Raw genomic sequence first — 14,055 nt, 5'->3', positions numbered from 1 at the left:
CTGAGCCTCCCTCGGCTCCCATGGGGTCTGCAAAGAATCCAGAAGCTCCCAACTGCCCTGCTGCTGCTGAAGTTGCATGAACAGATGGTTATCACAGTGGAGTAAGGTGACCAAAGGCCATGTCTTATCAAACCGCCCAAGGCAAGGATCAACTTGGGGCTTGGGGGTTCAGGCAAATATCAGAGGTGAGCTGCAGCACCAGTGAGAGCCTGGATTATCAAGTTATAGAGAAGAGGGGGGAAAGAGAAGGGTGGGGGGAGAAAGAATATGAATACGTGAAGGATTGGGACAGGACACCAAGTTCTTTTCAATTCAAAGAATGGAACATAGGTTCACCGGCTGCAGCCCTGAGCCCATAGATCAGTTGGTCCCCCAGTGACCAGCACACCAGGGCTATTGCTAGAGACCCAAGAAACTAGAGGGAAGAATAAGGCCTTGCGTCAGGGGATCTGAGGCCCCAGAGGCTAGGCTAAGTGCGTGCCTCCACCCCACACACCATCTTGGAGAGAAGCCATGGGATGGGTAGAATTGGCACCTGAACACAAGAGAGACCCAAAAAGATTATTTAAAAATGGAAGAGCTTGAGATACCACTAACCGGGAAGTTCAGAGTCCACCATACCTGGTCTCCCCCTTGCTGTTCAGTGAGGTGGGACTTTTTAAAGGAGAGAAGATCCATTAAATAAAATAAAGAAGTGAATCTAGGTGGATCTGAGTCAATTTGCCAGTGAAGCGCCAAGGCCTATTGTGAAGCACCAAGCCTGCCACCCAATTCATGTTGTCTGCACTGAACAAGTCCCTCCCTCATTGTTCAGTAAGATGTGTGGGTTCAACCTGGCTGCCCTAGCCCTGACTTACTGGCTCTCAGCTGCAAGTTCCCTGTGTCTCCAGTCTTTGATGCAAATGAGCTAGAGTCTCCAGCCTCCCTCTGCTCCTTTTTACCCCCTGAGGGTCTTCAGCTGCAAGAGTGTGTGCAATCAAATGTAAGGTTTCCTAAATTCAACCTCCCTCAGCCCACACACAGTTTTCCTCCTTGTAGGATAAAACAAACATTTCTCTAAAAATTGGAAAGACTCCCCTCCCCCTCCACAGAAAGCTTCTTCAGCTGATAGGGCATGAGCCAAGCTATGCGGCGGTAGTCAGATTCCAAACCTACCATTTGCCCATAAAACATAACGCAGAGATATTCTAAAAAGAAATTATTAGAAAATTGCTTTCCATCCTAATTACCGCACATAACAAAGGAGAAACTAACCAAAGCAAATGACTTAGAAAAGTGACTCAGTTTGGGCAATTACACAGATAAAAGCTACATTCAGCAGGCGGCTGACACAAATTCGTTATTGCCTGCCAACCCTGGTTATTCAGGGGGCTACAGTAAAAACTCCACAAAGTGCTCCTAATAACTTCAGATAGTTTTACTTGCAAGAGAATCCTTTGCAATGTTATAGATTCCTAAGGGTATCAGTGCTTTTACAAAAAACAAGTTGGAATAAAAATATACACTGAGTGGCCAGATTATTATGATCTCTGAACGTATAATAATCTGGCCACTCAGTGTATATCCTATATAATAAAAGGCTAATATGCAAATTGTCCCCTCAACCAGGAGTTTGACCAGCAGGCAGGCTGGCCAACCGCCCATGTCCCCTCCCCCTGGCCAGGCTGGCTGGACCCCACCCATGCACAAATTCATGCACCAGGCCTCTAATAGATAGATAGATAGATAGATAGATAGATAGATAGATAGATAGATAGATAGATAGATAGATATAGATACTTAGTGGCCATATTATTATGCGTTCAGAGATCATAATAATCTGGCCACTCAGTGTATTTTCTTTTATTTCAGAAAAATAATAGAAAACAATAGAAAAATAATGATGGAGATAAAGGAAGAAAACAAGAGGTTTGTCTCTAAGCAGTAAACAAAGACCAGGAAACAACAGTTTGATTTGCCTGAACCTAAATAAAATCTATACCAGAAATTAATTTTTTAATAAACAAAAGGACAGACCAAGATTTGGTAGTTTGGGAGAGAAAGGAGGATAGGATGAAAAACCAGAAGCTTAGTCAATATAATACACCTAAATGAAACACCTAAAATCTTAATTATCAGCAAGTCACTTTGTGGCTCCATTGTGTTTTTTTCAACAGTAAAATCCATGAAAATCAGTCTTGTAAATTGTCAAGGGCCCAATCTTTGCACAATACAAACTGAACTCCGTAGAGATTCAATACTTATTTGCTTTGTCTCTGATTTTAATATCCTACTGAAATACATTTTTTATTAAGCCAGTAAATTACAATAGAGAGATTTCAATTTGAAAAGCACACGCAAACACTGCATTTACTGGGTATTTATCCCTAAGTGCATGGTTTCCAAAACATGACCTCCATCTTCATTATGCATCAAATTAAAGGATTTTAAAACAGTAAAAACAGGTTTCACAAGCAGTATGGAAGAGAATGAGACTATACATGAAATTGTGTTAGAAATGCAGAGACTTTTTTATAGTCAATGATATTTCACTTCATAAAGGAGAGGGGTCAGTGATATGTTAAATTACTGCTGGGAAATATATATTTGTGTGATCACTTGCTAAAAAGTAGTGCAATAAATTAACTAACAATTATTCTTCTTTTATAGTCGTAATACTTCCTTAATGTATAGCTGTATACATTATAGGTACTTTGAACAAAACTCTTAAACCATTATTGAATAACACCAAAAACATCATTCAAAGTAAGCAAGTAAAAATATTAAATGGTACTAGAAAAAAAGATTTTTTTGAGTTAGTTTTACATTTGCCTCCTCTGTTATTTTAAAATTTCATGGTAAATGGCTCAGTAAGGATAGGGTGGAAGGAAGGGAATCTCAGAGCAGCTCAGTGTAATACAGCACATATCTGAGCATCTACTTTGTCTCAGACATGGCAGGAATGCAGGGGACACATGTGTCCATTTGAAAGTTATGTCGAACTTCCCATCTAGCATTAGCTGTCCCAGTCTACATAGCACATGACTCCACATCTGCTCCCTAACCAAGTATCTGGTTCTATAGGCAGAGGCCTGGCAAGAAGACAATGGCACACATACATGGATAATTAGAGGAGTGTTGTTGACAAAGGCATGGGTGAGGTACTGGCAGTGGTGTGCTGGTCACTGACTGGGCGGTGGGAGCCCTGATTTATAGCATTTGCCAATTTCTGAGGTGCAAATACTTACACCATAGCAGATTTCAAGTTACCAAGGTGAGGTCCCCAAACCAGAAATACGAAAGAGATGCGCATGATCAAATCTTGACAGGTAGTCCCAGCCAGCTCAGCTGGCCCCAGCACACCACTGAGGGAAACCTCAGGGGCAGTGCAGTACCCCAGGGTTCATAGCAGTTGGAAACTTTAAGCCACCTAAACCTATCCAAACCCAAAGAGAGCAAGGTGGAGATGTAAACTTCATTCAAGGGGGAAAAGCTAGGCTATTATGACATCTCAAGGTAGTAGACCTCACAAGTTAAAGCTAGCTGGGAGCCAGAAAGCATGGGAGACCACTGACATAACCCATATAGGTCAGCCTCCCGGGATGCAGAGCCGGTTGGAAAAGAAAAGGGATGCTCAATGTCACTAGCTATAACGGAAATGCATATCAAAACCACAATAGGATACCACCTTACACCTGTTAGAATGACGATTATCAATAAGACAAGCAATAACAAGTGTTGGAGAGGGTGTGGAAAAAGGGAACACTTGTAGCACTGAAGGTGGGAATGCAAATTGGTGCTGCCTCTATGGAAAACAGTATGGATATCCCTCAAAGAATTAAGAACAGAGCTACCATATGACATAACAATCCTTCTTCTGGGTATCTACCAGAAAAATTTGAAAACACTTCTTCATAAAGATATCTATACCCCGATGTTCATTGCAGCACTATTCACAATAGCCAAGACATGGAAATAACCTTAATGTCCTTGGATGGATGATTGGATAAACAAATGTGATATATATATATATATATATATATATATATATATACACACACACACACACACACACACACACACACATACAATGGAATACTATGAATCTTGAGAATACCATGCTAAGTGAAATAAGTCAGATAAAAAAGGCTAAGAACCATATTACTTTGTTCATATGTGGGATATAAAACAAAAAACAACAATAAATCAACAAATAAAACAAACAAACTCACAGACAACACTATGGTAGTTACCAGAGGAGAAGAGAGTAGGGGAAGGATGAAAAGGGTAAAGGGGGTCAAATACATGGTGATAAGAGACTGCACAAAATGGAATATACAAATGATCCTACATAATAAAAGTGTAATATGCAAATCGACCGAACTGCAGAACAACTGGTCAGTGGAGGGCAGGGCCAGTGAGCAGGTGTCGCCAGGCCAGCCAAGGTGCATGCCAGTGGGCAGAGGGAGGGGATGGCGATGGGGTGGTGGGGGTGGAAGCAACCAGTGGCGGCAGGGCGATGGGGGCTGGCGTCATCCCCTGACCACCCACCTGGTCGCCTCCCACAGAGGAAGGCCACTAGTGGCCATAGCGCAATTAGGGATAGGGCTGGCCACAAACTGCCCGCGCCATCCCAATCGGCCCTCCGGTCACATCCCGCAGAGGGAGGCCAGACTTCGGCATAGGCCTGCTCCCCACTCCCCTAAGCCATCAGTAGGACATCCCCTGAGGGCTCCCAGACTAAGAGGGGGAAGGCTGGGCTGAGGGACCCCCTGCCCCCCAGTGCACGAATTTCGTGCACTGGGCCTCTAGTGTATCATAAAACTATATGCTTGAAACTTATATAATGTCATTAACCAATGTTACCCCAATAAATTTAATTTTAAGAAAAGAAAGAATGGCTCTAAGGAGGAAACATGATATGTAGTCCATCAGGCCACGTAGAGGCTCAAAGCACAAGTGTAATAGCAGCATAGAACTCTAATCCAGTCAGTCCCTATAATGTTGAGAGAAAACAAAAGTAAATAAAATAATAAAAACTTAAAAATGCATTTAGATGAAATAAATATAGTCTTGTCATTCGAGTTAACTCATTTTCTCCCATGACTGTGAAGGTCTAGTCTAAAATAGGTTTTCCAAATTCACTCTTCATGGAAATAAAAGTTAAGCAGGAAATAAATATCGGTAAAACTTGCCAATATAGTATCACCTTGCAAATGCTGACTCCAGCACTCTGGGAATGCCAGTGGAGGATGCCTATGCTAGTGTTTTAAGGGAAAAGGGAGGTAATGAGAGGCTATTCCTCTTCTTTCCAGAAGCATCTATGTCACTGAAGCTATGACAAACAATGGATTTGAGGCACTCACGGTTAATAGTACATTAATAATTACAGGATTGACTCAATTAACTTCAGAACATCAGTTTTATGCAACATAGGACTAACCGAAAAGTTGCCCTTTTAATTTACACAAGGAACAATCTTAGGATGCGTAAGCAAATTGATTCTGATTATTGACATAACTCAATTAACACCCAATCAGAAGAGTTTTAAGTAATTTGGCCACTACCAGGAGTGCATGTCTGCTGTGGCAGAGACCGTGAAACTGAGGGAGATGTTGAAGGTGTCCAGATTGCACTCTGTTCCCCGAGACAACACTTGCATAGAGAACAAGCAGAGCATCCAACAAATCCCAGCATCCAGGATATGCTGGAAACTCACAATGGGAGAGGGAGAGGGGGGGACCCAAGACAGCAGCCAAAGAAGACATCGCCCAGAGGAATGAGACTTGTTTCAAGTCTCAGAACAAAGCTTCACACATTCTGCAACGGCCTTCTTCAATCTGACTTAAGGGATCTGGTCACCCCATAGCCAACCTCACAAAAATAAAAATGGCTAGAAAAATCTAAGAATAATTTTGGGTGAGGAGCTTATAAGGGGAAATGGTATAGCATGTGTTGAGTCACCATAACTTCTCTTCAGTCTTTGGAGACGTTTACAACTTATGTTGGTCTTCATCGTGGATGTCTCCATGAGAAATCACAATGTCTCACTCACTTTGGTATTCCTGGTCCCTCGCAAAGGATCGGACACATAAGAGGTCCAGCGTGCTTGTGAAGCCGAACCACAAGCTAGCCTTTGCATTGCATTTTCATTTGTCTTTGATTTTTTTTTTATTCCTCCATGAAATTTGTGCCTTTCCTTCAGTGATTTTTGTTTTATTTCTTTCACTAAAATAAACATAAATCATTCACTTCCTAGTTCCTTCCCACTTCCAACTCTAATTCTTACATAATCTTTGTCCCCAGGGTTTACTGCTTCTAGATTTAATAAAATGAGTCTCTTACACACACACACACACACACACGCACACACGCACGCACACACGCACACTGCATATGCCCTTTGTACACAATTCTAAGTGTGCAAGTCTTTCACGTCATTTATCATCATGTGTGAGTTCACATGTGAGAACATTGCAACACACAGGAGATACCAATGCGTCCCAAAAGACAAGAGCAAGTTTTATTTTCATTTTATTTTGATCATGTGCTCACTACTAACATAACCCTAAATAACCCTGTTTTATTACTAGCTTGCTTGGGCAATGTCATTATTGAAAACAAAAACAAAAGAGGAGAAAACACCAAGTGTTGGCAAGGACGTGGAGTGACAAGAACCCTCACACACTGTTGGTGGGAATGTAAATTGATACAAACCCTTTGGAAAATTGTTTGGCAGCCTCCACTGCAGTTAAACATATGCCTCTAGGCATATATCCAATATATGCCCACACATCCCAAAAGACGTGTGCAAGAACGTTTGTAGCAACATTAATAGCACAACACTGGAAACAACCCACACGTTGTTGGAAGAGGTCACTGAGAGGATGTGATCTGCCGGTTGACTCTTGAGCTGGACCCAGGCAATCAGAGGCTCCTCAGCCCCTGCCCTGACCTTGAAATGTACGTTCTGCCCATGCTTCCCACAGTGGGACCTATTTCAAGGACACAGCCTTGAGAAAGTAAAGTGTTGTTGAGACCATCTAGACTGATACGTGAATGAACCAATTTAAGGCCTCTTTGAAAACTTTGGAAATTCTGCCAAAACCGGTCTGGCTCAGTGGATAGAGCGTCGGCCTGCGGACTGAAAGGTCCCAGGTTCGATTCCGGTCAAGGGCATGTACCTTGGTTGCGGGCACATCCCTAGTAAGGGGTGTGCAAGAGGCAGCTGATCGATGATTCTCTCTCATCGATGTATCTAACTCTCTATCCCTCTCTCTTCCTCTCTGTAAAGAATCAATAAAATATATTAAAAAAAAAAAAAAAACTTTGGAAATTCTGGTAGGCGGGGCGGAGATCTACCCATTAGCAGCCTCGTTGGGAAGCTCCCTTGTTCCCTGAGCCTGCCACCTATCATTCTGGAGTGGTCTGCCGCTTTCTTCAGTCTCTCCTTGCCTGTCGTGTACAGGGGCCGGTTTGCAAGCGAACACGTGTCCACCAACAGCATTCAGAATGGATGAATGGCATGTGTGTAATAGTCATGCCATCAAGTACTACACAGCAGTGACAATGAAATGACAGGACACACAGCAACATGGGGGAATCTCCAACTGAAGTCCCATGTATGTAAAGCTCAAAAACAGACTAAATGAACTCCAGAGCTCAGAACTGCAAAACAAGGTGGCAAAATTATGAGGAAATGCAAGTGATCACCTTACAATCAGGAGATGGTCCCCTTTGGAGAGCAAGGGACTTGGGATCAGGGAGCGTCCATGGAGCATCTGGAGAGCTTATAAGATTCCACTTCTTGACATCGGTGGTGACAGTACAGTATTTACTTTACACAAATGTGTTAAGTTGTACCAAACTATTTTATGTGCCTTTCAATTGTGGTATTAAACAATTTTAAAGGGTTAAAAAATGGAGAAAAGAATCAAGACAACTGTTATCAAATTTTTTAAAAAAGGGAAAGATTTTCAGGTGGAAATGGGAGTGGGCCAGGTCAGTTTCATTCCACAGGGCAGACCTCCAATGAGTGGTAGCTGTTCAAGGGCAGATTTTGGTGAGACCACACAGTAACAACAACAATAAAAACAGGAAGGGGAGAAGGAAGCAGAAGAGATGAAAAAAGCAGAAAAGAGGAGAAGAGAAAAAGCAGTTCACAGCTATGGTTTCTTGGAAAACAGAATATTCCTTGTAAGAGAGTGAGTGTCCCATCGCGGAAGCTATTCAAGCATAGGCTAGATAAGCCCTGGGAGGAATGTTCTGAAGAAGATTCAAACACTGGAAAAGAAATTGTAATGAACGTCCTTTCAGAGCTCAAGTTCTATAATTCTTTCTCAGCAGTCACAGGTGTGTCCACTTAAAGAGGAAAAAAAAAAAAAAACCCATGGTCCAAATATCTCAAATATCTTAAATCTACAAAGCAGAGACTCACTTTGCAAAAAAGGTTCGTTTCAATAAAGAACTAAAGTATGCTTTAAATGTTTGCTTCCAAGCCATTAACTATCTAGCCAAAAATAAAGGGGAGGGAAGAATGAGGGACGCCAAGGTAACACTGAAGGACCCAGGGCCAAATGAAGCCCCATCATAAATGAAGAGCTTGTGTCAGGAAAAAAAAAAATGAAGCCAGAGATTCAATTTCCCCACACATTCCTCAAATGCCTCTATTTTTTTAATGATATGTTAATAAAACAGATGAGTATCATAAAAATCATGGAGTTTGGAGTTTATGTGAAATCACGAGGCTTCGTCCTCTCAATCCCCCAGCTAATATCAGCCAATAAATGAAACTTTCAGACACTTTCGAAGAAAGACAGCGAGCCTGGGCTGAAGGTTATCTTAGAGCATATTCCAGGAAAAAACAAACTCCATCGAGTGGGTCGTAATCCAGATTATCATCTATTCCCCTTTCGGCGTAAGAATGGATTTTAACGAGTTTTGTTTTATAAACATTCCCGTGGCTCAAAACATCTGTGAGGAGACACAACACTACCCGTGGCTCTCATCCTGTTTGCTAACTAATTATATCAACAACCTGAACCAACTTAACACTATGCAAAAACACAGCTGATTTAGCAATCTGTAAATTATACATGTACATAAATCTGGACCCAAATGTGCTGCGCCTCACTCCTGCTAATGTGCATGGATTCTTACTGGCACCTACCACTGTTTGATATAGGCTTCTGAGTACTAAAACATATGCTCCCCTCAAATGGGACCACTTAGGGTAATATTTTTGTAGTTTCCTGGCACTAAGGTCTGCCAGCCTTCCTAAACCAGATCTCCTATTTGCTGCAGCAGGCATTCAGAAAGTAAGCGCCTAAAGATTTAAGCAACAATCAAAAAATATACTGGAGCAACACTTTCCAATATGAATATGACGAGAAGCATCCTGGCTTCGTGTCAACGAAGTCAACATAAAGATTTGAAACGCTACGACAATATGACCCTACACAAAATCAAATCATCAAATCTGGCCCATTCCTGCTGATTACTTACAACTACTCGATTAAGAGGTAATTACCAAATATCTTCGAATGGTATTCCAAATGTATCCAAGAAAGTTAAACTACATTTTAGTCCCATCAAGACCAGTAAACAGCTTTAAAATGTGGGTGGTTTTTTCTTAATCCAATGTCAAGCCAGGAGACATGGAGGAATAGGGGCAAGATCCTTGGACCAAGACTCACTAGAATGTGACTTACTCAGGGTAGAGGGTTTCCTTTTGCTCACTATATCCCCAGTGTTCCATACGTGTGCTCCATAAATCTTTGTAGAATGAATGAACCAGTCACGACTGCTGAATAGTCCCTGAGCTGCCTTTTACTGCCATTTCTAATGCTTCCTCTTACTAACTAACCGTAAGTAAATTATTTAACCTGAGGATGCTTAGCTCCTGAAACTCTGAAATGGAAACACTGCACCTCCTTTGCTGACTTATGAGGATCAAAGGTAATGTTTTTATGAAAAGTGACTTAATATTTTATACCGGGCACATGAATGTTATCCTGCCAAACCATTGGCAAAGGTAAAACTACCGCCTTCCCTTGAAACAGAATTAGCTTCTCCTTTGCCCTGTTATTCTGCTTGGATGTGGTAGTGTGGCCGTTAGCCAAAATGGATGTTGTTCTTGTTGTTATAACATTTTATTTCATCTCCACTGGGAAATTATGCTTCTCTAGAGAAAACAATGGTAATATACAAGGGAGGTCACCGCATGGTGTACCGTAAGGAGCGTGACACAGGGGTCAAGAGGCTTGGGGCCTCATCAGTTCTGACCTTAATTATTTGAGGAAAAGCTGTGCTTCAGTTTTTTTCATCTATACAATGATGGGGAAGGAGGACAGACTAGATCTAAGGTCTGTCTTAACCCTACAGTTCTATGATAGTCCAGACACCAGATATTCAAATGCCCCAAAACAAAGTCAGTTCTGTTATCCATTAGCATATAATGAGAACAGTGTTTGTAAGGATGATGAAAACAGTTCCACAGCCTAAGTCATAATGTCTGAGCAACAATGATGCTACCACAAAGATGAATGCTACCCTCTAAACTTAACACCCACCTCAGGCACTATATGCCTGCCACCTTGAATGTCACTCAATGGTCATGGGACTCCGTTTTCTGGTCTTTAAAAGAGAAACAAAAATGCTGCATAAAACCACTGGGAGAAAAATACCTTAAAAAGTGATCAAAAAGTAGTGCTATTTAAAGGTAAAATGCTATTTAAAAGACTGTAATGCCCAAAACAAGGCCGGTGGATTTTAGAAGACAATCAATATTTATAAATAGACCTTTTCCATCACAATAAAATAATACAATGCATGTAGATATTGTGATATTTCCCAAGAGTCCACATTTTTTTTTTCTATTTGTGTTCAGGAAATAGTATGACAGAGATCACTACAAATTTAAATTCCACGTTTCAAGATCAGACTCTTTTTCTCTGAAATAATACATAATATTAAAAGTTCATCCACCTCTCCCAACATGTCTTTGTTTTTGCTGTTGATGCTGTTTGGTTGGTTGGTTAACTGAAGTCAAGCTTTTGGAAGTGGTGCTGAAATTAAAGTGCCAGTACTAATAATATTCCCAGCGAGTTATTCTATTGAGGTTCTACAGATGCCTACAGAGGGGAAGTGGCTCTAAGATCAACTAAACTAGGAGATATTCTACCTTCTCAGCTTCGGGGTTGTATTAAATTGTGGTATCCGCTCCAGGTTTCTTAAGTTCCTCCTACCAAGCCCAAGGAACCTTGTGACTATTACAGGCAAGATTCCTGACTGCTCTCTCCATTCAAAAACATAACATGGTATACATTAGATACAGGGTTTCCCCTCTCACTTAAAGAACTCTGACCCTATACACACACACACACACACACACACACACACACACACACACAGAGAGAGAGAGAAATTGTCATTGATGTTTATGAGAAAGTTGATGTCTCTAGCAAGGGGATCCCCAAATCCCCAAGACTGCCTCCATACCCCCTAACAGGCCAATAACAATAGCAATCACTGTACGTTAAACTCTCAAATAGTGATTTTATTTTAAAACCTATGAACACCCCCACCAGTTTTAGGGCAGAAGAGTTCATTGTGGCTGTTCGTGTAGTAATTGTCATCCCCTTGCATCCCCAGGTAATGGCTGTGACCTTGCTCTAAAAGCCACCTGAGTTAGTTTGCGTCAGGAAGACCTTAAAAGAAAAGGGGACTGAGCAGAAACTCCTCAATAGTCTTCTTCGTAAGCGGCACCTAATAAATGACCATTCCTAAGAAGTATCGAACTCGTGGTGATTTGCTACCCTCGTTACGTTTTTGATTAGAAGATAAACTTAAATCACGTTTGAATTAAAGAGTACTTCTTCGCAGCGTCAGTCACTTTTCATGCCCTTCCCCCAAATCCCTAACTAAATCCAAAGAGAAGCCCGTCGCTTTAACACAAGCTCCTTAAGGCTCTGAAGCCAAGATATGTACACATTTTTAAAAAGCTATTTTCCTGAGTTAGCGCTTCGGGTCCTCCTCAGGAACGTCCTGTCTCTGAGAGGAGAGGGTCCGGCAGCCTGGAAGGGGCTTCTTATGCAGGGCTGGTCGCCTCTCATTTGCACCTTCCAGCTGCCCTGCTCCTATTTGCCCTGCAAGCCTTTCAGCCAGGGTGCTCCGCTGCCCTGAGTCCTGCAGGCATTTGGAATGCTTCCTTTGCAGCCCCAGCTCCAGGACTCTCACCCCTCCATCCCCCCACCCTTCAGGCTACTGTCCCTCTAAATGCCACGGGAGAGAGAGGGGCGGGGAGCATCGGTTTATTGGGTAATGGCGATCTACAGGCTTGGGGAGTTTGGGAATTTGTAAGTGAGGAAGCTGTATGGGCATAAAACCTAGCCAGCTCAGCACCTGTGCCCGCCACTTCCCGCCGGAGCCCAGGAAATTCTGCCCCCCACGGCCTTAGCTTAACCCAGCAGGGGGTGGGTGGCTGGGTGAGGAGCTGCACATCCCCAAGTCCCCGCGCCCCTACACCTCGGACTTTTCTGCCGGTGGAGATGGAAGGTGGACGCGGCCGGAGCTGCCCGTCCCCACAGCTGCCTCCCCCGGTGGGGAGCGCGGCGCCGCGGGGAGCAGCAGCAGGGCGCCCCGAGAGCCTTCGCGGAGGGTGGGCTGTCCTCCTGGGGCGTCCAGCTCCCCATCACTTTTCCCGGCACTTTGCTCACCAGCTGCCACGCTCCCTGGAGAGGACCAAGAAGGCGGGAGAAAGGCCCACAAGGCACCCCCGGGATACCTCTCCTCCTGGGATGGGGACTCATCAGACGCCGCCCCGCCTGCCCACCTTTCCCAGCCTCCGGGCTGCCCGGCGCCGGTGCCGCGGCTCCCAGCGCAGCTCCGAGCTCTGCTGCATCCCCCCGGCGCCGAGCAGCGGGGAGGCGGCTGCCAAAAAGGCACGGGTGAGAAGCCGGGTCACTGCACCCCGAATGCACCGCTTACCATTGGACCGCCGGACGATATTCTCCAGAAACGTGTTCTGCGGGGCCACCAGTCCCCTCCTGCCCCCGGCCATGGTCATCCTCCCGGCGGCTCGGGGTCTCGGGGCTTCCCGGCGCGGCTTCTCACGGCAGCAGGAAGCGGGGCCCGGGGCCCGCGTGCGCTCCCGACTCGAAGCGCCCCATGCGCCCCGCAGGGATCCGGGCGGGCAGGGGCGGCGGCTCCCTCCCGCGGCCACCCTCGCGCCCACCTCGCGCCTGCCTCCCTGCGGCCCGCCTCGCAGCGCACTCGCTCGGGGCTCGCCGCGCCGCAGCCGCCTCCGGGTGGGCGGAGGGAGCCCGGCGCCCGGGTCGGCGGCGCCCCCTACCGGGCGCGCGCCCCGCGGGCCTGCGGGAGACGGAGCGGGGGGCTCGCGGCGGGCGGGAGCCGGCGACCCGCGGCGGGTCAGCGCTAGGTTGGCAGCGCCACCCTCTGGGCACAGCCGGGAATTGCATTCAGGGCGCTCTGGGCTGGGCGGCGGGGAGGACAGCGTGAGCCCTTGGGAACCTCTGAGGCTCCCGGAACACCTTCTTCCCCGCTCGGGTTCCTTTGTCTCCTGGTGGAAGCGGCCCCACCTTGATGCTGAAGCCAGTGTCGTGCCGGCGGCTAATGAAGTCGTATTGCAGGCGGTTGGACTTGCAGAGTGACTAACTGGTGGAGCTCCAGAAGCTCAATCTCGGGTTGTTTTTACATAGAACCAAAAGCCAATGTAGGACGTTTGATAAATTTGCTAACTGCCTGACCTAATTTCCACTTTTATCCGAAGAATGTTTTACCAAAAAGCCAAGAAAACGTATGAATATGTACATAACTTTTTTTTTTAGCTGAAGCACAAGCTGTTATGATCAGTGTGTAAGGTTAGAAAACAAGAACAAACTGCCTGGCAGACATCAAAACGCTGGGCTTGTCTCTAAGGGCAAATATTTGGGGTAAAAGGTAGGGCGGCGGGGGGGGGGGGGGCCGCCCTACCTCTTCCCAAACAGTTAACACCCTGAACCTTGGCTTGAAGGACCGTCCACACTGCACAGGATGAGGTGCCAGTCTTCACAGCTG

General features: G+C 44.9%; 1 protein-coding gene across 2 annotated transcripts in view; it reads right to left on the bottom strand.

The window, feature by feature from the left end:
• The window catches only part of KCNH1 (potassium voltage-gated channel subfamily H member 1), a 264,356-nt gene extending 251,311 nt beyond the window's left edge, over positions 1-13,045 (bottom strand). For both annotated transcript variants that reach the window (XM_008145998.3, XM_008145999.3), the window contains exon 1: positions 12,967-13,045. In XM_008145998.3, the coding sequence (XP_008144220.2) occupies positions 12,967-13,045 (79 nt within the window). The remainder of the gene's footprint in view (positions 1-12,966) is intronic.
• Positions 13,046-14,055: the final 1,010 nt, after the last annotated feature.

This window comes from Eptesicus fuscus, chromosome 22 (genome assembly GCF_027574615.1).
Source record: "Eptesicus fuscus isolate TK198812 chromosome 22, DD_ASM_mEF_20220401, whole genome shotgun sequence".
In the NCBI taxonomy this organism is placed as follows: Eukaryota; Metazoa; Chordata; class Mammalia; order Chiroptera; family Vespertilionidae; genus Eptesicus; species Eptesicus fuscus.
This window is presented reverse-complemented; position numbering and strand designations above follow the sequence as displayed.